At 35.3% G+C, this 24,360-nt stretch overlaps 1 protein-coding gene across 1 annotated transcript in view; it reads right to left on the reverse strand.

Moving 5' to 3' along the window:
• Positions 1-24,360, reverse strand: part of npr2 (natriuretic peptide receptor 2) — a 110,133-nt gene that overhangs the window by 17,966 nt on the left and 67,807 nt on the right. Inside the window, exons 10-17 of the mRNA XM_006627015.3 lie at positions 23,764-23,841; positions 21,431-21,535; positions 20,174-20,245; positions 16,640-16,799; positions 11,261-11,416; positions 9,186-9,354; positions 1,740-1,886; positions 381-504 (exon numbers count right to left, since the gene is read on the reverse strand). Of these exons, the coding sequence (XP_006627078.2) occupies positions 381-504; positions 1,740-1,886; positions 9,186-9,354; positions 11,261-11,416; positions 16,640-16,799; positions 20,174-20,245; positions 21,431-21,535; positions 23,764-23,841 (1,011 nt within the window). The remainder of the gene's footprint in view (positions 1-380; positions 505-1,739; positions 1,887-9,185; positions 9,355-11,260; positions 11,417-16,639; positions 16,800-20,173; positions 20,246-21,430; positions 21,536-23,763; positions 23,842-24,360) is intronic.

Genomic DNA, 24,360 nt, shown 5'->3' on the forward strand with positions numbered 1-24,360 from the left:
AAAAAGGCCATAGAACATTTTGCAGTTGGGCACTGCCAGGAAGGAAACAAATGGGATAACATCTACACTATAACCACAGATGAGAATCGAAAGCATTTGGAAACTTATGGTGTGACACTACAAAACTTCGTACCGACTCCAATTAAAATGGCAGTTTTTGTTGCATGTAAATTTCATATTTACAGTATAGCCATTGGCACAAAACATGGCAATAAGCATGTTCGTGAGATTATAATAAAACAACTAATTAGGAGATTAAATAGTGTATGAAATTAAGCAAGGTGACATAAAATAAGTTACCCTGTATTTTTAAACTATAATTTTTGTAGCATATAAAACAAGGAGACGTCCATGCTTTCAGAAACGTAATAAAGTTGTACCTGCAATGGTGTGCTTTCTGCTGACAATGAGGTGAAGCCAACAATATCACTGAAATAGATGGTCACACTGTCAAAAGCTTCTGCTTGGACGGTTTCACCTCGCTTGAGCTGTTCTGCCACGGAACTGAAATGGAGAAAAACAATTATGATAAAAGCTAATAGGTCGAGGCTGCACCCTAGCAAATTTCAATATATTAGATTGTTGTCATGCTGGCACAGCTTTCAAGAAGCATTGTAAAACTAAATTTCAAAATTCCTAAACAAATCAGTACAAAACATCATATTTCAATGGCAATATGGTTTAGATTTTAAATATGATGTTTTTTTAATCGATCCTTATGTCACATTGAACAGTAACAGAGTTGAGCTCGTAGGTTTTTGAAAGGAAAACCAAACCCTGCTAATTAGAAACAACTAGCATGAGAATCAGTCAAGAGGAAATGGAAAAAAAAAGAATAGAGAACAATGGGTGAAGAGACAGCTTAAATATGAAATGATCATAATTCATTTCCTGACTCAATATGCTATCTGTAGGCTTAATAAATCATTTTTTTGTGAAGCTAATGCTTCTCACATTTATGCAATTCTTAGTTGATCCTTTGTTCCTAATCTTCCTTTGTGCGTTCTGAAAAACTAGAAACTATACCTTCATGAATTTCAGATATGAAATAATTAAAACAGATGTGAGAAACTGTTTAATGACTATCAGTGTTTACATAATGGTGATATTATCAATGTAGTTAGAGTTGATGCTGTTCAATATCCTCTTTAAGATATACAACATGTTTCAGTGTATCACAAGATGCCTGTGGGTGCACGGGCACTAAAATGATCATTTTCTTTTAAAAAAATACCAATCCATCAGACACCTAGTACAGTAAGTAATAGTTATGCTGTCATATCTACTTGTGGATTTCATGTGCCATTTAGCTTTTCTGCAAGACAGTATTTCTGCTGTAAAATACGTGCAAGCAAAGTGTGGATGAAAAATGCTCAGATTTGAAAATTAGAATCAATTCTTCAAGTAAAGCATTGATTTTTGTAATGACTGTGATGTGGATTGCACCAGCCTTACATGCTTTGTTTACTTAATTTTTAAAAAATAATTCATTTATATATATATAGATCCAGATTTTTTTAACACAAAAATTTCAGAAGAATAAAATAATTTAGAACTTGTCAACTTGTCATTTCATTTTGCTAAATCATCACAGCCATGTTAAAATGAGACTATTAAGAAAAACTAAACACAACCCTAGCAAATACACAGTATTGATCACTCATAAAGTCTGTAATGCTTTGGAAGTACTGTAACTGTACTACAAGTACTACATGGACAGAAAAATCAATCTTTCTTACTGAGGCAAGATTTGATAGAGTAGATTCTCTGCTTTTCTTTTTTCTTCCAAGTAAGCTTGTGTTCTTTCCTCCACCAGCTTCTCAAGGTTATTGGCATATTGTTCCATTCGGGACAGCAAATTATTCAAAATACTTGTGCTGCCTTCTCTGAAAAAAAAAACCCAAATGCTTTTCAAATGTCTACTTAAATCAAATACTTATGCTTTGAAGAATAAATGTTACGAATATATTTGTATGACATACTGTAAAATATGTTGGCTGATTATATTAAAATTTTACTATATCAACATTAATACATCAAAATGTGTCACAGTGCCACAGTTTTGGAAGGAAACTTTGAGTGGAAAAACTTATTTTTTCACAGCAGTGAATGAAATATATTATTGAAATGAAATGTGGATTTAATAACAATAATAATAATAATACATTACTTATAATGTTATATTGTTTATGATATAATTACTAGTGATTGTTTTGTAAATTTTGGACCAGGTACACTCTGTGCTGCTGCATGACAGAGCAGAGGAAAATAGCTCTCACCATTTCACTGGAAAAACGACATATCAGTAAGATTACAACAGAGCAAAAAAATGTTGGGGAAATTTGTTACAGTTTCTTTTGCTATATTTTGTATTGGTAAAATAAATAAAAGTACATCTGTTTCCGGTTTGCCAGATCTTTTGGGAAAAAAAGCAGTGAAGAAAACAACAGTGACCTTGAATATTTAAAACAAATTATTCTTGGTAACAGAATCATTGGTACTGTAAAGAAAGGGGTGGAAAATGTCACTGAGAAAAGCACAGAAAAGTGTGGAATGTGTTGTTTTCACTGTTGGAAGAATGACACGAGACTGTATCCACATCAATGCTGCTTCTCATTAACGGAAAGACTGCAATACCTGTTCAGCTAGAAGCAAATCATGAGCAAGCTACAGATTCAGAACATTATGTGCTAGATAAAATAGCATTTCTGTTCATAGCGATGTAAACATGAATTGCACGGGGTACAAGTTAAACAGGAAGAAGTCATATAAGGTTTATAATTTCTGAAACAGTGTTTCTTTTGTAGCAGTTGAGTCCAGGCATGAATGAAATTCCTTTGACAGGTGCAGGTGTGATGGGCACAAGAATCTGACACTGTTAAAGGTGCAGGAAGGTGCAATTCAACATGACCTTACAGAACATGCCAAATAACTCTACAGTACAAGAATGTAACGACACAAACACATTCCAGGTGAAAGTTCTAACTAACCGAACATCAGAAAATCAGAACAAATGGAAGTCCAAATTATAGGGAATTTTAGGGAAGAGAATCTTCACTAAAAGCTTACACACACAAAAAGACCCATTTGACAATAACATATAGCATTAGATGTTTTACTAGCATTTAATTAATGCACACATGAACATATTACCAGCTGTAATAAGTGTACATTTCTCTGCTGAGTTAAAAGACAGCTTTCAGAATTAGTTGTGAAAAGAGAGAAAGATGGCAGCTAACAGACTGGGAATTTAGCTGGAGTTCCTTTTAAAAAAAAAGAACTTGAAACCACAGTGACAATCAACAACAAAAAAGAACAACTAAAAGAGGACTGATTGATTGAATGGATGTTTACGTCAATCCTTTCCTAATGACAGTTTAGCAATTTGCTAGTGATTTCAATGCTATAATACTGCGCTACTGAGGCAGAACCCATTGCAAGATCCAGGATACTGAGAGAACCCACTTTACTGAGAGATAGGAAACTGAGACCCAGGGGAAATTTGCACACAGAATGTGTTGCTGTAGCAGGCGGATGAAACAGAGCATGATGCAGGCAAACACAGGCCAAGGTCATTATCCAAAACAAGCGACGGTCGTAACCAGAAAGACACTGTAGCAAAGCACCAGGGGAATGTCCGGGAGATCGGTCAAGGAGACAAGGAAGGGGTCAGAGCTGACAAAAACACAGTAGTCAAAACAAAGCCAAGGGATGAATTTGGGAGAAAAAATGACAGGAGCAAGCAAGCAGGGGTCAGAGTGCCTATAAAGCAAAACAAGAAACAAAGAAACGAAGATGGAGGGGCTCAGTATCTAAACTCAATGATGAAGACTGAGCTCAGTCAAGTCAGAGTATTTACAGTAGAGCACGAGGAACAGGCATAGTCATAAAGCAACTTCAGGTGCCTCCAAGTCTCCAGGTGATTTCATTCACGGTAGTCAGTGTAGGAAGACAGGTAGATGATGACATTATTGGTTGACACAACTAGCTCACCCGACAAAACAACAGCCGGGGGAAGCATAACAAATAATACATTCGCCACATCTGAGATGCTGATGTGATGGAAAGATATAGTTAGAAATAAAGCAAATTCATTTAGTCAAGGAAATCATAAATGCTTAGGAGGAAAATCAAATGTCAATTAAACATAAAGTGTTGTCATAATAGCAAAAAGAGTAAGGAGAAAAAAAATGATTGAACATTTCATGGCTGGGAGAAAGGGTGTTTGGCAAAATTAACTACAATTTTTAAAATGTAACAGTAAAACATTGAGGAGGTGATTTAAAAGGTTTGGAGCTGTCTCCCCAATATAAAAAGCAAAATACAGGAAATTGTACAGTAAATGTATAAAGAAACTGCTCACACGTCAAACTGCACAAAATATTCGATTTTTCAAATTTTATGTTTGGCTCTGAGTCTATGATTTGATTTGCCCAAGTATTTTGGGACAATTAAATGTCAGGTTGTTCCAAATAAAATGTTTGATTTGAAATAAAAATAGGCCAAAAAATAAAACCAGACAAGATCTGGGCATACAATGTAACATCCTTCCTCTCTTTCCAATTTAATCTGTTTCTTTTCATATGTTATTCATTTTTATATCTTAATACATTCAGTCAGTGCCATTCTTACCCTCTTTAATAAAAGAGCTTGAATGATATTAATCATAATAGCAAAGAGATAGAGCAAAGATATATGGAGTGCTCTTGTTGACCTGGTTTCTGTCAGGAGAACATGTGAAATCATATTTAGTAAGGATTCTGTCTGTTACATTGTATCATTGGATTTTAATTTCTAAACTGAGGTTCCTCTGCCTTCTAATTAAACCTTTGAAGCTTGCTATGTCTGACCTGTGGATAATCCCTCCCATCACTGGGCAGAACCAAGAAACCAGAATGAGGATAGAGAAGAGGGAATTAATTCAAAGAGTACAGGGCAACCAATTGTTAAAACTATCTTCAAAATTGTCTCCTTGCCATTAATTGGAGGTGTTTGTTTATTACTTAATGAATAAGTGCTAACTAATTCACTTAGTAATATAAAGATGTATGGAGTAAAGGAAGTGGTATGTTTGTGCTTTTTGTATGTATATTTTGTTATTGTAAAAAATATTTCCCTGCATAAATGATCAGCTTTCTTGATATATAGTCAATACAAATCTCATTAAAGCAGCATTTTTCAGATTTAGTAGATTGTTTTGTTGGACTTTTAACACATCTCAGCCCATACAACTGTCCTTACACAAACATTTAGTTAATTCCAGTTCTCTGATACTAAAACACAGCATTAAATACTACTGTCTTTGTCAAAAACAGACACAGCAAAAGTAGCTCAAAAGACAATATCATTTTAAAAAATAGGAGCTGCAGATATTCTATTTTATTGCAAAAAATTAACACTAAGCTTTTTATGACTAAATCTGGTATTTATTGCTATATAAATATAGAGTTTTTAAAAGCATCTTTCATATCAACATCTTCATAAATTTACTGAAGATGGTAAATAAATGAGATTCCCTGCTATGTTAATGTAAAAATCACTGACAATCTTGAAAGTGACAGACTCACGTAACAGACCATAATGGCCTTGTCGTTTTTCATGAAAATGGGGGATGGAACAGCACCTAATTTTGGAATCTCTCTGTCATGGTTGTCAGCTCACAAATAACGCCTGACATGACCTCAATGAACTTTCTGATTTATGGGAAACAATAACTGGTAAAATCTATTGTCATTTCCAAATGTTTCATTAGCATGCATGACAGAATATTTTCTCAGATTAGATTAAAAACCAAGATTGTTTTCTTAAATAGAATGGCCAGGTCAATGCCTTTCAAAGCCTTTGACTTTAACACTCACACCTTGATCAATATGATGGATTAATGTTTTTTCTCATCAACACAAACAATTACCTTGTTGAAGTGACATTATTCAAGATACAATGGATCCCATGTCACATTTCTTAGTTCTTTTATTATTTAAATCATATTTGTCTTCACATTATGTGATTTTCATTTTTAGGCTACCTCATTTGTTTACATTGGAAAGCCATTTTAATTTAATGACAACATTAAAAGTTTTGCTTCTTTTTCAATGGGAGGAGATCTATACCGAGATATATATTGTAATCCAAAACATAATGTCTCGTGATCTAAAACCTATCTTTTTATTTTCAATTTGACTTGATTTGCAGCCATCCTTTTTTAAAAGCCGTCCAAAGCTGTCCAAACTGAATTGTACCAACTACCAATCTGACCTGGTCACCTATTTCTGTACTCATGCACTTCCTTAATGTGCAGTACCATCCCAGTTGTATATGCACACTATAATTATTATAGCTGACATTGCTGAATAAAAAGAAGCAACTTTTGCATGTTTTAGCAAAGGTGGTAATAATTATGTTTGACTGGAGAAAATACTTTTATTTTTGCTGGAGACTGATATATGTTATAATACTTATTCATTAATGCTCTGGTTAAATTGGCTAGTGACCTGAGTATATTTTAATAATTAAATGATGAATTAAGAGATAGCCGCATCTTACTGATAGACTGGGGAACTCCATTGCAAAGAGCGCGGTGGGGCTCAGTGTAAGGTGGAGGCCGGTTGTGATAGTTGAGGTGGTTTGAAGAACGGAGGCTGCCTGAGATCTACACCTACTCTTGGAAATGCACTTGGTTTCAGAGGAAATCGAGGGGTGAAAGATCTGTCCCTACCAGGAATGACACATATTTAAAATGCTTTTCTCAGGTGGAGAAGTACTCAATATTGTGCAATGTGCAAAGGGGAAAGAGGGAGTAATCCCACACTTCTGGTTCCATAAGCAAGCATCTCAAGATTAACACCTTGGCAACTCCCATTATGCTTGCGTCACAGGTCACAGTGGAAAGGTTGGTGATGAAGTACATCATGAAAGGTCTCAAACCACTAAGTGTTGTTCTGGTACCAGTGTGTACAGACCTATTTGCAATAAGCAGCCTATTTATATAATAATTTCAAGACCCCCCATTTCTACTTAAATCTTAGAAACTGCCGAAAGTATGAAAACAAATTTGATTCTAGCTGTGAGTGAAGTGGAATGTACTGCCTACAACACAGACTGCTAGAAGCTAGAAGCTAGAAGATGCAGCTACTGTATATTGGAGTGATGGTTCACTGGATTGATCCAGTGACATCTGTTCAGAGTAACAAATATGGAAGTTATATTCATTAGTACCACCATAGAAAATTACTCCTGAAATATTTAGTGATGAAAACTGCTATTTGGTCCAGAACATCAAAGAACAAAAAAAGGAACCAAAGGAAGATGTTCATGAAGAAAGTGAAGTTGAATGCCAGATTTTCTGAACATGGATAACAGCCTTGTGTACCAGGTACCATTGTGCTTGCCACCTCTGAAACCTGGTGTTATCTTTAGATTTATTACAGGCTGAATCTAATTACAACTACAAAATGCTTTCAAGGTCTTCTTTTGCCAAATCCCAAACTCCGTGGAATAAAAGTATGCAGATAAAATTATGGAGTCAGAATGCAAGCTGAAGTTCACCAGACAAGATATAACTCTATGTTCATGGCTGTGGAAAGCCTTCTGTATGTACTGAAAGAAAAAGGACAGGGGGCCATCAGGCATGTGCATACAGCCTTCAAAATTAATATGTGAACAGCATTTCTTTGATAATGATGTATTTATAAACATTCCTTTACAATCTGCTGCTAAATCCAGCAGAGTTGGCTTTTGTGACTAAATATACTACTGCCATAGCCCCAGTAGGCATTAAATATTCTTCAAGGTAAGACCAACACACAGGTAGGATGTCTGCTGCCTACACTATTGGACAGTTGGACCCAAACCTTGAGAGGATCAAATTTTCCTCTGTGATCTGTAGCTCACTGCTACATGTGCCTCAAGGTAACATTCAGAGGAATTTTGCCAAAATTCTTGAGGACCCAGAGTTGAACTCAGCTGCCACCTTACTGGCAAAGTTCAAGACTGCTTGGTCCAAGAATGATGCCATCATCAAATAAGATGAGGGAGTCTACTTTAGTACAGTCAATTGAAGCTGGCTCTTTCATTTGGGTTATGGTAATGACTGGAGTGATGCATCCTGAGCCAAAGGCTCTAATGAAAGTTAAGGTCATGTATCACACAGTGAAATCTCTAAAAGGGTCTCTATTGCTATGATACATTTTTTTTTTGGCTTTCAAAAACCTTTAATCATTAATTTACCTCAAACATGCATGATTTTGTCACCATTAAGTGAGAATTGTTTTTATAAATCACATGCATAAATATAAAGGTGCAAGTGATTAAATTAGAAATTATATGTTCTCTGTCTTTTTACAAAACATTATTTCACAATTTTTAACATTTGATTCTAGAATCATTTCATGAATTGTTTTATTTATAAATAAAGGCTGAGATTATAATTGATTTCCTGATTTGAACATTTAAATATAACAATAAGTCTGGTCACAATCATAGTGCTGCTGATAAATTTATCTGGTTTGAAATTCAAGGTAATAGCAGATTTCCATAAATTAGAATTTTAGGACAGCTACATATTTAGGATAGGGAATTAGACACTTACTTACACAAGGAGTTGTGTGGGTTTCTAGAATGGGCTTCCCAGCCAAGAAGATGGAGCCCGAACTCTGGGCCCTTTAATAAAGCTTGACAAAAATTTTAGATCCACTTACAGTAGCTACTGAACTACCAAACAAGAAAGATAAACCACATTTTCTCCTCTCAACCTTCTATTTTTCAAATTAGACTTTAGAAAAACACAGAAAACAGGAGTTATCAGCAAGTGCATTCATTTTTGGATATGTGTTATCCTTATTTAAGTAAAGAAATGTTGCCTTTGCCTTTTACAATTTATTTTGAGCTGGTAAACTATTTCAAACTTTCAACTAGCAAAAATCTAAAGCTAGAGCCCGGCTAGAAATTGGAAAACAATAGACTGTGACCACTAATTTTAAAAGTTTTTTTTTTTGTAAAGATGATGAAAATCATACTTCGCCAAAGCAAGATTTCTTTAAAAAACAAAAGATATTCCATTGAATAGTTTAGACTCATGAAGCAGTTTAATTGTGATTAGAATGATGAGTTCATCTCTAAAATCATTGCATTTGATTCGCTTTTCAACAGCAACATTTGCCAGGAAATATATTGAGGATAAAACTTACTTGTTCAGTTTCATGATGAACATTTTGATATGGCTGAAATCAGGTCGATCTGCTGGATCTTCAGCCCAACATCCCTCCATAAGGATGGCCAATTCCTCACTGTGGAAATTAATGTCAGTGGTGGGTCGAAAGTACGGCTTCTGTCCATTCCTCACCTTTTGTACAATCTCTGAAATTAAGCAAAGGGTGAAAGTAAATAATTTACATTTCTGTATGGATTGTTTGGGAAAATGTATGGATGCAATCTCCTGGTAGCAAGCTATTTATAGAATTAAATTTCTTGTATGCTTGTCATTTGTTTGCCACAGTGATCATGTCTGTCAGAAAGATTAACTTCACCCGCATCAAGATGACAGATTTGACACAGGCATTGTGAATGGTTTGTGCTCACTGTCATTGCATCAATATAATTTGATTTCATAATTCAAAAACAGCATAACGCACTTTGACCTCTCTAGACACTTTGGATTGGATGTATTGATGTGTGTTGCATCAGAAGATGACACAGCAGGGGAAGCTTTCCACTGTAGATCTTTCTGCAGCTTTCACAACTGAAGAAAGTGTGGATAAAAACCTCATCTCCATTTCATGAACACGATGACTGAGGGATGCATGACATTAATATGTAAATAGAGGCAAAATTCACATAAATTGCAGCACCCTAATTTGCTGGATGAAGTGATAGTCACAATCCTTCAAGTTGATTGCAATACTCCACAGCTTCATAAGATCAAAATCAAAACAAAACTGACATTTAATTATAAGACTCTGTTTTTCTTGTAAATGCAATGTACTGACCTACATAAATAGAGGTATTAGCATCCTAAGTACAATGCTTACTATGGAGTCAATTTATTAAAGTAAATTCTATCAATTACTAATACCACTCTTTATAATATAACCATAGCAGATCTTAGTGATATTGATACCATTATTGTGCCAGGACATTACCTGAGATTATGTAAAACTGTTAACAGTTGGCAATGATTATATGATGATATATTTATGCCATTCCACAACATTATAAAGATCATCACAGCAACACATTAACTGTCTCTGTTCAATAACATTCCCAGCCATAGATTAGATGCAGATTAGATTAATTTAAATGTAAAATTATAAATAACAATTGCATGGACTTAATTTCACTGAGAAAAAGGTGGTTAAAGTAACGTACTTGATGAAAAAAACTAGGTAAATTATCACAAACGGATATTTATGACAGTGCCTATTCAAAACAAAAGATGTGGCCACATATGGTAATCATTACTTATTACAATTTGGACTTTTACTGCAGTAAAAGTTATTCCTGCTAGTGTTGTTGCCGTTGTTATGGCAATGGATGCAATTTTCTCGAGAAGATGTTTGTTCCTCATTATTTTTAAGCAGATGTTCAGAAGCAATTAAGTTACTTCAGCTAATTTTCTATAGTCATTAGGGTGGCTTAAGAAAGTGTGATTTATGTCTTAAAGGCTTTCAGGCCAACATCACTCCAAACATAAAATGAAGGTTTGATGAGAACAGTTTTATCATAGAGGTGCATCCAAAAAAACACAAAATATACAGAACAGACAACACAGCCAAAACAATATCAATACAAATATTTTTTTTACGCTTTGCAGAATGAAATGGAATCATTTTAAGGTAGGCAGCAGCCTAAAAACACATTATGTAATGAATTATTGGTTTAATATCCCTTAGGATTTTTAATTATTCTAGACTTCTGTGTTTTCCTTTTTTCAATTACATGTGTGTGGTAACAAAAGGAGTGATAACTAAAGATAATGAAACTAGGCAACAACGATAATCTGATCGCACCGATAGGCAGGATGAAAACATCCCCCCGTCTAAATAAATGTCTAAATAAATCCAGACCTAGACCCCTGCCATGCACTTCCCAGAAGAGTACTGAAATCAAATCCTGATTCTTTCCTCCCATTTATAACATAAGATTTTCTAGACATTTTCAATTTAAGAACAGAAAAGGCTTTTTACAAGTTACTGGTTTTATAGATGTGAAATTTTCAAATCACTGTATAATGAACTGTACAAGATTTGCACTTTGTATCTGTTACCTTTTGGGCTAAGATCCATTCCTTCGATATAAAAGGGGCCATTTCTAAGAGCAATCTCTTGAAGGATAATCCCAAAGCTGTATACATCTCCTTTCTGTGTCCCTTGAGGAGGAACTCTTTCATATCTCAAAAACTCTGGGGCAGTCCACAGCTTTTCTGAAAGATACAAAGATACATACAAGCATGGACATTGAAATCTGTGTTTCCAGATATCACTACAACTAAAAAAGGCTGTAAACAAAGGGGTCTGTCATGGAATTGTTAGATATTGTGCAATAGAGGTTCCCCTTTAAATTATACAAGCGTTAATCTGGTCTTCTTGAACCCTTCAAGGCAGTGCATTTCTGGTTAGCTGACAAACTACACCAAACAGTAGCAGCTCATTTCATAGGATTTGTAACTTGAGCTGTTCAAATGAGTCCATTCACATCCAAAGCATGTCACTTGCAGCTTTCAACACAATTTTCCTGTTTCACTTTAACTTTTTATTAATAACAAGAAAACAAACAATTACTGTATAAAGTGAAAATGAATGAAGAGTACAGCAATAAGAATTAATAATGGATACATGTAACAGGGCATCTGGATGTGGGAGGTTGATGGGGATTTTGGACATTTTAGGGACTTAGGGACACCCCAGAGAAAAGTAAAAGGGTACAGTATAGCAGAAGATAGATAAAAGGATTAAATCAGCCTAATAGTGACAAATCCCTCTATCAAAATTTAAGAAGGTAAAGAAGACAAACAATGAAGAAGACTTTAACTGTTGCTGTGTGAGGGATGCAAAAACTCTTGTTTGAGAAGGGTGCCTGGCTAAACAGGATCAGATGGCACAACAGGATAAAGTAACAGAAAACAATGGGAAACATAAAGAATCAATGGGAGAATATACTTGCTTCATTTTAATAGGTAAAGCCCAAAAACCTATTTTGCTCTTGAGAATTCTAAAGCCACAAAATATGATATGAATCTCTTAAAGCAAGAGACTCTGACTAGAATGAGTGTTTAAAGTCATGTAAGGGCACAACATTTTCAAGCCTGGTGATACAAAGGTAGACACCCTTGCCATCTGAGCTACCACAGCTCCTTTTGCTACGGTACCTGTGCATTAACCCTCGGACATAGTTTATACAAGTGTCTGTAGTATCTAAGCTGTCACATTCCATGGTCATCGACAGGGTTTTTCTGGACTCCTCAGAATTGCTAAAGAAGAAAGTTCCCACAGGGGAGGAAATAAATAGTTCAGTATCTTTTTTCTGAACTGTTCTGACTACCTAGCAATAGGGAAAGGAAAACTAAAAGGCAATGAGGGAAAGAAAAGGTGGGAGGGAAACACTTAATTTCAAGTGTTTTTGAACCTTGAAAATTAAGAACCAAATGGAAAATAATAAGGGAACAGAGGGAAACACTACCCTAGTAGAGCAGAAAGAAACATCTACACAACCTCAGGATGAAAATTCTAAAAGTGACCTAAAAAAATGTGAATTGTGCCTCTCTGAGGGATTTTGAGGGAGATAAAGGAAAATTAATTGATTAATGCCAATTAAAGGAAAGTACTAAAGGGATCATGTGAGGTTGTAGAATAGGCGAGTCTGGTAAATTATAAAATACATTAACCTGATCAACAAAACAAATATCAGATCATGGTAACATAGAAAGAATGGGAACAGGAGGCAAATATTAGCGACACAAAGCATGTTTTGTTTGTGTGCAGATCAGTGGACTCCATCTAGGTCGCACCCAAACTTATGAAAGAACAAAAGAGGAATTAGTGGCTAATAGACACTAGACAGTGTGTCTGTCAGAGACAGAGGGAGCTAGACAGAGGGAGCTACTGATAAGCAGGAAAGTGACAGTTTAGTCTCCTATCCAGTCATGATATTGTGGCACCTTCTAGTAACTCATGAAAACTCTGGACATGCTAAATGCTCCTTGCATTTATACTACAATCCTTATACCAAAAAGAAAACGTAATTTCATGGAAATGGAGAAGATGAAAGATCTGAGAGTTCTAAAGGAAATTTATAGCCTCTGGTCCAATACTTTAGTGATGATACCACAGATTTTGTAATGACTCTAGGAAACTAAATGAAGTTTCTAAATTTAACTTACTCCCGATATCTCGAATAGATGTACTTATCAAATAGCGAAGGGGAACTATCTACCTACACTCGACTTGACCAAGGAATACTGGGAAGCCACCTTTAAAGGCGCTATATAAAATACAGTTTATTATTATTATTATTATTATTATTATTATTATTAGAAATTCCACTGACTGCATCATCAATCATCTTTCACAGGGCTCTGTCAGAATACAGTACTTCCTTTTGGTTTTCATTAAGCTCTAGAAACAGTTTGAAGACTTATGAACAAGTTCCTTAGCTTACACCTCGCTCTTTATGCTTATCTAGATTAATTTATTAACTTTAAGGAAGATTTTGAGAGTAATTTGCACTGTCCGATGGTTCTGGACAGCATTGGGGAAGCAGGGCTACTGGTTAACCCCAAAATTAGTCACATGGCTTATCAACAGACAACATATCTGGATTAAAAAGGTTGGTGGGGGCCAGGTTCAAACTCTTAAGGATAAAGTAGCCTCGTCCACAGACCAAAAAGAGTTGGCATTTTTAGTCCTTCTCGACTTTTTCAGTGCTTCATACCCAGGGTTGGAAAGCTAATAGACCTTACCATACACTCTGCACTACATGGCTTGGCATGTACAAGGCTTTACATGGCTTGGCACCTCAATACCTGTCTGAACTTTTATCGCCCTACTCCCCACCTCGCAACCTCCGCTCTTCAAATTCTGCCCTCTTTACTGTCCTCCAAGCCCGTCTACATTGTATGGGCGACAGGGCCTTCTCCTGCTATGCCCCCAAGCTCTGGAACTCCTTGCCCAAGGATATTAGAGAGTCACCTTCTCTAAACTCCTTCAAATCCAGACTCAAAACCCTCCTTTTCAGAAAAGCCTTTACTTAACTGCTTCCATTCTTCACCCCTCTGCTCTTCTTAATACCATCTTCCACGGTCTCCTCTATTGTTATTGTTGTATTGTTGTAATTATAATTGTGTCCTGTCTTGTGAAATTTTCTTATTTATTGTTGTAGTCTTCTTATTTATTGTTATTGTCATCCTGTAAAGCGCTTTGAGAAGCCACCTTTAAAGGCGCTATATAAAATAAAGTTTATTATTATTATTATTATTATTATTATTATTATTATTATTATTATTATTACTAAAACTACACTAGTGGACTCCTGAGGAGAAAAAATGCTTTTTTAGGATTTGACTAAGCTTCTGTGTGAAAGAACAAAGAACAAGACTTCTTAATAAGGTTCCAACTATAAACAAACCCATCCAAGATATAGGCTGTGTTTCTCAGGTCTCAGGTTTTCACGAAGAAGAACACATCATACTGGTATTGAGCCATAACCCACATATGCTGTGAATGAAAGGGGGTGTTTAGTAGTAAAATAGGCAGTAGGTCATATTAGTTACAGATCGTGCCACTCTGATCCGAATGAGGTTTAACAATGAAAAAAAAGGTTTGCGTGACACGTTGGATCCTAGCTCTTCAACTGTTCTATTTTACAATCCAAACACAGTGCAGGGTCTCATAGTAAGGCTCTGTTCAGGGCACGTTGTCTTGTGGAGGCTGTTGTCCTTTTCATAGGATTAAGCTAGGGATGGATCTGTAACATAAAAGCTTAATATACTGTAGGAATGTTAATATGGATTTAGGCTTCTGCAGCTGAGACAGGGTTGAGTCACCAGGGTGCAGTGTCACCCCATGCAGACATTAGCATTTCTTGCATTCCCAAGAGAAAATCAATTAATTGGTTGCACATGGATTCGCCAGTTATCTATAAAACCAGTGCATAAAGCAGTCTGAGGTTGTCTCTTGCAAGACCCTCACAGTTGTTTAGGAACAGTGAGAAATAAAGAAGAAGCCTAGGAAAGGTTAAAGCTTTTAGGAAAAGCCTTTTTGTGACAACTTGCTCCAGTATAGCATATAAGAGGTTACAACTGGTAATCATGGATACAAATGGTTATCATTGGGAACAGCCTCGGTCGCTTTCTGGGTAGGACTGCCGGTAAATAAGGAGACGGTTAATGTGTGTACCTGACCAACAAGAATCGACCAAATTTCTGAGCTTGGGTTATTGCCACTGCTCCAGAGAATATACTTTATATATTGAGTTCTATGTGCTAGACGCCCTGCCATGCTATCCTAAAAAGGAGTTCTTTCACATCTAGTGGCAGTGATGAGATGGAGCTCATGTGTTTATTCGGGATTGGATGTGCTTACTGCTGGAGGCAGCGATAATGGCACTAATGCAGGCGGTTGCAGTGCAGTAGGAAACTAACAGGATCCAGCAGGAAAATAATAAGAACCAATGTGATGCTATAAAGGCTCAGGTGGAAGCTATTAGGGTCTTCCAGCAGAGGGTGGAATCTCAGTTACCTCAGATTTCGGGAGCAAGGATCTGGATTATAACGGAGGACAGACATCCTACCGCAAATGATTTCAGGAGATAACAGAAGTCTATTTAGTGGCATCTGAACAGACGGCAGAGAGACAAATTAGCGTGAGAATGATAAGAATGATTGAATGCAGCTGAGTATCATTAGATCCTTCTATAAAAATGTTCACCATTCAACAAAAGTTGTCTTTTTAAGATTAGGATAGACCATTCTCATGGTGATATTGTGATAAAGTCTAAAGGTTCAGTTTCATGGTGAGACATTAATAGTAAGAACAAATGCCTGCTGCTGTGTCAGGAATAGGGGCTAGTATTGCTTGTCTGAGAAGTAAAATAAGATTAGCTGGAGTACTAGGATTGAGTAAAACACTAATCCCACAATTTTCCATATCAAACAATGTCTGAGAAGTAAAACATGGTTAGCTGGTATGGAGGATCTGCTGCAAGGCATTAATAAGAAAATAAAAAGAAACAAGAAAATGAACCTCATTCATTTTACTTCCAGTTTTTCTAAAGAGGCACCATTCATGATTTTTTTACTGTTATACTAATATCAGTTTATTTCCCTAATGAGAAAACAACACAAGATTGGGAAGCATCACAAAACTTTATAAGTTTCTGAATAAGTTTCCTTTTTTCTTTTTCTTTTACAGGGGTGAGAATGTTAATGTAACACAGAAAAACACAGAGAAAAAGCCGTGTTCATTTGAAAATTTAATACTGATAAAACAGATAAGGATCTTAAAGGACAATGAGTTTTTTGATGTTGCAGAAAAAAGCAGAACATAAAAGCAGCAAACTGAGGTGTAAAAAGCAAACTCCATGCTGTGTACAATTACCTGTAAGTGCTCCATTGCAACACTCTGAATTCCTACCACTTCTCTTTACTTACTTGCATAGAGTGCATGTGAGTCATCATTATCACAGACTGATCTGAAACTTGCTAATCCATAGTCTGTGATTTTCAATACAAAACGGCTGTCCACCACACAGTTGGATGACTTTAAATTTCCATGAGAACCAATGTGGCTGTTGTGCAAAAATGTCATCCCCTATTGAATGAAACAGAGAGTACAAACCATAAGAAACATTTTCTTGGTAAATGGATTTGTGTTTTGGATATCTACAAACATATATGGCTTTATTTTCTTATATGCTTCGTAATTACTTTTCTATTTATATACGAAGTTATATCGTTTTCATCGGGAAATTGATTTTTTTGTAGCAGATGCTTTGACATTTTCTTGAACAAAACACGGACACATTTATAACTGTGAAAGTCAGATATTTTCAGTGTTTGTGGCTTCCAGTAGAATCATCACAAGTTGTATATCTCCAGTATATGTTTTGCAGAAGGTTACAGATTCTGTCTTGTGAGATTATGTCCCATGTCTATTGTAGAGCCAGGACAAATATGTGCCTGTTCACTGGTCTCTGGGCTCTAGACACTAATCAACATTATTACTAATGAGGTGATTTAATGCTTGTGCAACAGTCAAAGTTACTCAAATGTATAATAGTAAGTCAAATGTAATAATAATAATAATGATGTTTCTTTATTAGCCCTATACAATTTCTTGCATTAGGAATTCGTCTTTTCGCATACCCCAGCTTTTCTCCATGGAGACACAGACACACAGACAGGGAGAAGCTTTGAGTCAGAGCGCAGGGTCTACCATTGTACGTATCAAAGTACTGTAGGTCTTCAACGATCAATTAATCAAAATGGTCAAACTAAAACTTAAATTTACCTAAATTAAATTATGTGTCTATAAACATGCAGGCATAAGAAGAGTGAGTTTCTTTTGATGCTCAGAATATCATTAGATATCGACAATAAGAAATAAGAATTTCAGTTATATATTTTTTTCAAGATTAAATTTTAAAATGTCCATTGGTTTTGAGAATGCATGTAAACTATACTTTCTTCATCAGTTCTAATCAACTTAAATAAATGTATCTTCACAACCTAAAATAAGAAGCCCTGTATTGCAAATTTAAATTTAACAAAATAGTAATCAGGTAACCATCTTGGTTAATGCAAGAAATCCTTTGCCACATATTGTGATTGTGTTGTTACTAGAATAATACCTGCCAAGGTTTGGCATTAACTGACCAAACATTTTTTTAAGAACAAAAGTTTAAAGTTGCCAGTATGGGGCAGTTTGATCAAGCAGGTTATTTTTTTGTTGCGAAAGTAAAAATTGTCATTGTAAAAGCTGAGGTTCAAATGATGAAGCTGCCTAGTGGTTTCTAAGACAACAGTCATTTGAAGTTTGAGACCATTTGAAGAGTGCTTGATTTAAGCAGACAACCCATTTGATACTTCCTGTCCTGGAATAAATTTGTGCTCAGTTGGCCATCTGATTTATGCAAAACCCTCTTTCTCTCCATGCTAACAGCATTTTCCTAACTGAACACTTTCTGAACAACTAACGTTAAAAGACAGGTTTTTCCCAGCAGACACATAAAAGTTGTACTGAAACCGGTGAGGCACTAATTTGAGGCTGGTGTGATGAAACCACCCAAATTTCAGGTCGATCAGTGCAGCAGTTCTCAAGACAAAAGTATTCTGAATTTTGCAAACAAAATGGGAGACATGTGGCCACTGTGTTTCATGCAAGAACCTAATTTCAATATACAGTTAGTTAACTGTATTGTCACTGGTTTGGAGTTAACTGGCCAAACAATTCTTGAAAAGGAGTAGTTTATGAAAGAAGCCATGTTTTGCCAAGCAATCAATGGTCCAGTGTGGTGAGGAAAATTATCACAGCAACTTGTGAGGTGCAAGGCAGAAGTAGTTCTGGTTTGTCTTTCACCACATTATAGAAAAGATATTGGTGCTCTGGAATCAGTCCATTGAAGAGTAACCAGATACATCTGTAAGGGAAAAAACGCAACAAAGCAATTCACTGGTACTGCAAAGATGTGGCTAAAGATTTTGTGGCCCGATGAGACACAATTGCAACTTTTGGGTTTAAATGTAAAGCATTACATCTGGTGCCAACCCAATGCAGTGCATCATTCAATCAACACCATTTCTACTGCCAAGCATGGTGGTGGAAACATTAAGATATGGGGCTGCTTCTCATTAGCAGAGACTGGGAAGCTTGTCAGGATTGATGGGAAAATAAAAAATAAAGGCAATGTTCTACACTGACAGGCTAAAGGAACTGAACTTTTTCAGCTATTTATGCAGGAATCCAGTTTTCACATATATGCATACTATCGTATCTAGAATTATACCTAAAAAGCTTGGCATTCAATTAAAAAAAAATTTTTTTGAGCAGGAGCAGATTCACATTGCCATTCTGAAAATTATTATATTTACAGCATCTTCAATGTCCTCAATGGCTAGGATTTAGAACACAGTTTCAAAAGTTGAAAGGAAAAAAGTTAAAAAAACCACAAACAATGTTGGCTTCCATTCTTTGAAAGTCTTATAATGTACAGAAACCTGGCCTAACAAAAGTATTCTTAACAGATGTCACAACTGTATTAAAACCCAAGCACAAGACACAATACACAATAAAGTGCACACAATAAAATGCTAATATCTGGGAAGTTAACCTTAGGATTCCTGTTCTTAAAGTGTTTATTTAATATGGTGGAGTTGTGTATATCTGCTTACATTTCTTCAAACCTAAAAAGTAATATTCCTCCCTACAACATTACCCATAACTCAATGGGATTTATCATGGATAATTATAGGTATATTTTCAAATTTAAGTTGGACAGGTGCAATAGATATGCATGTGCATTCTTCTACAGAAGTAATTTCAGCACATTGTTATAGTGAATCTATATTAAACTCAATGAAGCATCATGATTTGACTCAATCATCAGCAAATTGAAGAATCCTTTATGTAACATAAATAAATGTCATGTAAGTGCAATTATAGAAAATAAAAATTGATGGAAAACCACTAAAAATCTTGGTAAAATGGCTGTTTTGCATTGAATAATTTCACACAATCCACGATGCTCGTAACTTCTGTTCTCTAATGAATTTCCCCAATGATCCCAGTTTAATATAAACAGCAGGAATCACTTTAAAAGCAATGTCTTTTAAAAATGCATGACATTTCTTATCACCTGCTTACAGGGTAAAAAAAGATTTGAGGACAACAATAGGAACAGATTATAAAAAAAGTGATTGAATGATGCTCTGAGTGATAAGCAAAAAAGGGTTTATCTCTTACTTACAATCACATAGGAGGAGTCAGAAATTATTGCACTTATAGATAATCAAGTTCTAGAGATTATTAAGCATCATGCTTTATCAGTAACTGAAGGGTGACAGTACAGAATCATTGAGTGATTTATCAAAATCAAGATAAGGAACATATGTATCAAGGAATGTGACTGTACATGTCATGCTTACACTTGCATCAGCAACTACCAGCAACCTTACCATTCCTCTTACCTTTACTATATCATTAATGAGTGAGTAGCGAAACATCCAGTCCAAGTTAATGCTTTCATTTTCCAGTATATCCTGAAAAAAGCAATAATGAAAACAATTACTGATAGAAATAACTTGCACTAATTATCAGTAGGTAGAAGAACATTAATTAATAAAATCTAAAGTAAAGCAAACTAAATATCCTAAAAGAGCAGTACCCAGAAATATTTTAGGATGACAACTTAAATGTTTCAAATGATTTTAGATTTGCAACACCTAAAATTCATGTGTTATATCATAATGCTGAATGTCTTTTTTAATAGTATCCTTGATGTGTTATAAACATGGGAATTATTAGTGGAATGTTTTGACTGTTACACATTTTTACTAGTGAGTTTGTAGAGAGCAAGAACGGTTGAGATCTAATTCCCTGCTTCATTTTTCCTGACACACTCCTGCAGAATGAATTACACGCCAGAAAACAGTTTCCTATGAGTGTAGTCAGCAGAAATGATGAAAGAAAATATTAGAAATATGGAGGGGAAATACCACTTCAAAAATATAATGATGCTGGTAAAACATTTTGAAAATATTACAGACGTGCTATTTATGATATACACTAAGTTTAAATCCTACGTGTTGCAAGAGAACGCCTCACACATCTGGCAGTCTGTTATTAACGTTTTGACTTATTCCATTAGAACATGTTTGTCTTGACTCCTGTTGAAAGATTCCATTTCAGTCTTGGTGGCTGCAAGACTTTGAGGGATTAAGTAAAGACTGTGGTGAAAAGGAGTGTCTGGGTCTTTTGGCCTCAATTGTACAGGCCATGTTTCTTGAATGGTTAAATAAAACATTTAGATTTCAAAATCTTCAAAACTGTTGTGCAAAGGTACACAATTATACTATAGAATAGATGGCTATAAATACTATAGATGCGAGAAGACTAGTGTCTTCAATGAAAATATAATTTGTTCCCTTATAAGTCTTATACGCAACTGAAAATGTAAAAGTATACATTAACTGAAACATAAATTAACTGAAAGTAGAAGTAATCCTTGAATATAAGCTATTATGAACTACTGTCCCATCCTTGCTTATAATTAAATACTATACTATACACAAATATATATGTGTGTATATATATAAATGCTGTCATCCATGACCTCAATAAACAATTTCTCAGGAAAAAAAACACATGAAAGAGACATGATTTTATTAAGATGTGATAAATCAGATTTTCACTCCTGTCATGTGTCCAATTTTCCAGCTACTCACCTGTAGACTACCTCTTGGGCAGTATTCAGTCACAATGCAAATATTTGGAGGATCAATGCAGGCGCCAATGAATCTTGTTAAATGGTTGAACTGCACATCTCTCATCTGAAACATATTAAAATAAACAAAATGTTATCAAAACTTCTAAATAAAGTAAAACTTTGGAGTGGAAAGGGAAACTTAGGATGGGATTTTCCATGAGGCAAACTGTGGGCAAATTGCCCATACAATTTATTTTCTATGGAGTGGGCAGTTTGCCCACAGTTTACTCACAGTGGAAAATAAGGGGCTTGCTTTGTTTTCCGAGCATCTAGCAACTTTCAGTAAATGGAAAATTACACAACCCAAAAGGTGTTTCGGATTTATATATTTCTTTTTTCATTCAGGACAGTCAATAATGATTTTGTAAAAATGTATTAAACATCTATACTCTAACCCAGTTTAAATCCTTGATAATGTGTAACACATACTCAGTTGTATTTCATGAACCATTTTCTAGATAATAAGAATAAATGAAACAAGAAATGAAATACAAAGATTGCACAGATACTAAGACTAAACATTATCTGCACTGGTGTTCAGAGAAGTTTGTTAGTAGTGGCAGCAGCTAATCTTTCCAATTCCAATGCAGATAAGACACAATATTCTTTGTACTCCAGCATTTTAAAAGGAAAGCTTTGAAACATTTTAAATTTCTGCTTATGAATTACTTTTCAGTGGAAACTTCCAAACCTGAGAAGGAAAAAGAAGATAGGGAACAGAATCTATTTTTAGCAGCAAACTGCAGCGTGCCACTGTGGGGAAGTTTCACTGTAATGAGAATACCACAGAGAGTTGGACAGCCAGCATAAGAACACTGATATAAGAACCTGACAATATCACTGCTATAACTGCTGCCACTATCCTTTTTTGTTACTGTATCATTTCAGAGCATTCAAAAAGGGGCGGAGCAGTGGCTAGAAGGTTGCTGGTTCAAATCCCGCAGCTGGCAGAGGAATCTTACTCCATTGGGCTCCTGAGCAAGGCCCTTAACCCCAACTGCTCCAGGGATGTCTGTGTGTCTCATAGAGAGCCAACTGGGGTATGCGAAAAGATAATTCCTCATGTATGAAATTGAAAAGGGTTAATTAAGTGATGTTATTAAAAGGGTCAGCAGCAAATGTCCTGTGTTGTGAATAATTACTGACATGGAAGTCAAAGTACAAGTGTTCCTGGGAAAAAGTAATAAGGAGATAGCTACTGTATAACATAAGTTACCGAACTGCAAATATCCCATCTGTAAAATATCAAAACAATTCTTGTCACCGCTATAACAAGATTATTATTATATATTTTTACTCAATTTTTGTTTCATAAAAAAAAAACTTGTTCACTTCCCAACATGCAGGCAAAACCCTACTGTATCTCCTTTTTCTCTCTCCATTTTCTAAGAAATGCTTTTCTGTACAGTATTTGTTCAAATCCATTCCTGATTAGATGAAATGGTTAAAGTGCATGTACTAAAAACAACCAAATAATCACATATCATGGCAAATTAAAACTCACGTCATCCATGTGTAAATTCAACACATTCAAATTGTGAGCATTGTCATAAAAGCAGCTATTTTATTCTAATTTAGCTGAAAATAGAAATTTCTACTAGCCATCTGCATTATTTGTAGATACAACAATGCATATATCTTCCTAAATCTTGTTACTACAGCAGAGCTGGAGTTAAGAACAAATCAGACCACAATTAAATATTAGTAATTGAAGATGAAATATGTTTTAGTGCGAAAAACAAATCTTATCAATGTACTGTAAGTTACATTCAGTGCACATGGATTTAATCTTGTTAAATTGTGGCTTTGGGGAGAGTTACCTGAAAATGTAAGTATTACATGTTTAAAAACAGTATTTTGAAGTCAGTACTGGCAGGATACATAGTTGATCATGTACTGTCTGTTGATTCTTCCTGTCCTGGTTGGCCTTTCATGAGATTTAACGTCCTGCACTGTAGTTAAACCCTTCAGGTTTGAATGGTGGCACCAAAAAATACGAATAAAACCTTAAACTATTGACCCTCAAATTTATGATTTGACTAACAGATTTGTGATAATTGGAGCTGGCTTAGAAGACAGACACAAATAATTGGAGCTGGGGTTTTATGTGAAGGTATGGGAGACAAAACAGGTTTATTGATTTCACATGTCTATTGAAGGCCTCAGTATAGAAATAACTTCCCTTGTGGGTGTTCTTGTAGCACACCCACAATCTCTAGCACTTCTTAAGTTCATGCAAACACGCTTTCTTATCACAAACAAGATCTGTTTTTCTGTTATAGTCAAACTTACATGCTTCAGTTCAAACAGCACTTGTCTGGTCAGCTCTATCCTCTTCTTGTTTACATGCTTAATTGCCACTAGATTGCCCTGGATTCAAAGAAGAGAAATGTCAATGAACCAAACAGTACTAAATAGACTATACTATTTTAATTGACACACTCACATGAACACACAGGAGGGAAATGCTTAATTCTTAATGCTATGTTCTATTTTTGTTTATATTCTTCTTGTGATTTAATGGACTTTTTTGTATTGGTATGTCCCCGAAGAACAACTTGTTCTACCAATTCTCATCCCTCTCTATATATTTTTTCGTATTTTCAAGAAAAGAAATAACTTGGATTTGTCAAGATTCCTTGTTCAAGGTTCCTTATGCCATGCTTTATCTGGCATGAACATATTTTCATCACACAATATTAGCATGAAAATATAAATTCACTTATTGGGAACCTTAACCAATTGGCACAGATTTCTTAGACATGCAAGGTAATAAGATTCAAAAACTGCTTTGCCAAGACTTTAGTTTCATTTGGTGTGTAGCAGCTGGGGTGCACTCTGGAGGACAACAACTGAAGGAAAAAATGAAAACCACATTAAGTATAAAAT

The sequence above is a fragment of the Lepisosteus oculatus genome, chromosome 3, assembly GCF_040954835.1.
Source record: "Lepisosteus oculatus isolate fLepOcu1 chromosome 3, fLepOcu1.hap2, whole genome shotgun sequence".
In the NCBI taxonomy this organism is placed as follows: domain Eukaryota; kingdom Metazoa; phylum Chordata; class Actinopteri; order Semionotiformes; family Lepisosteidae; genus Lepisosteus; species Lepisosteus oculatus.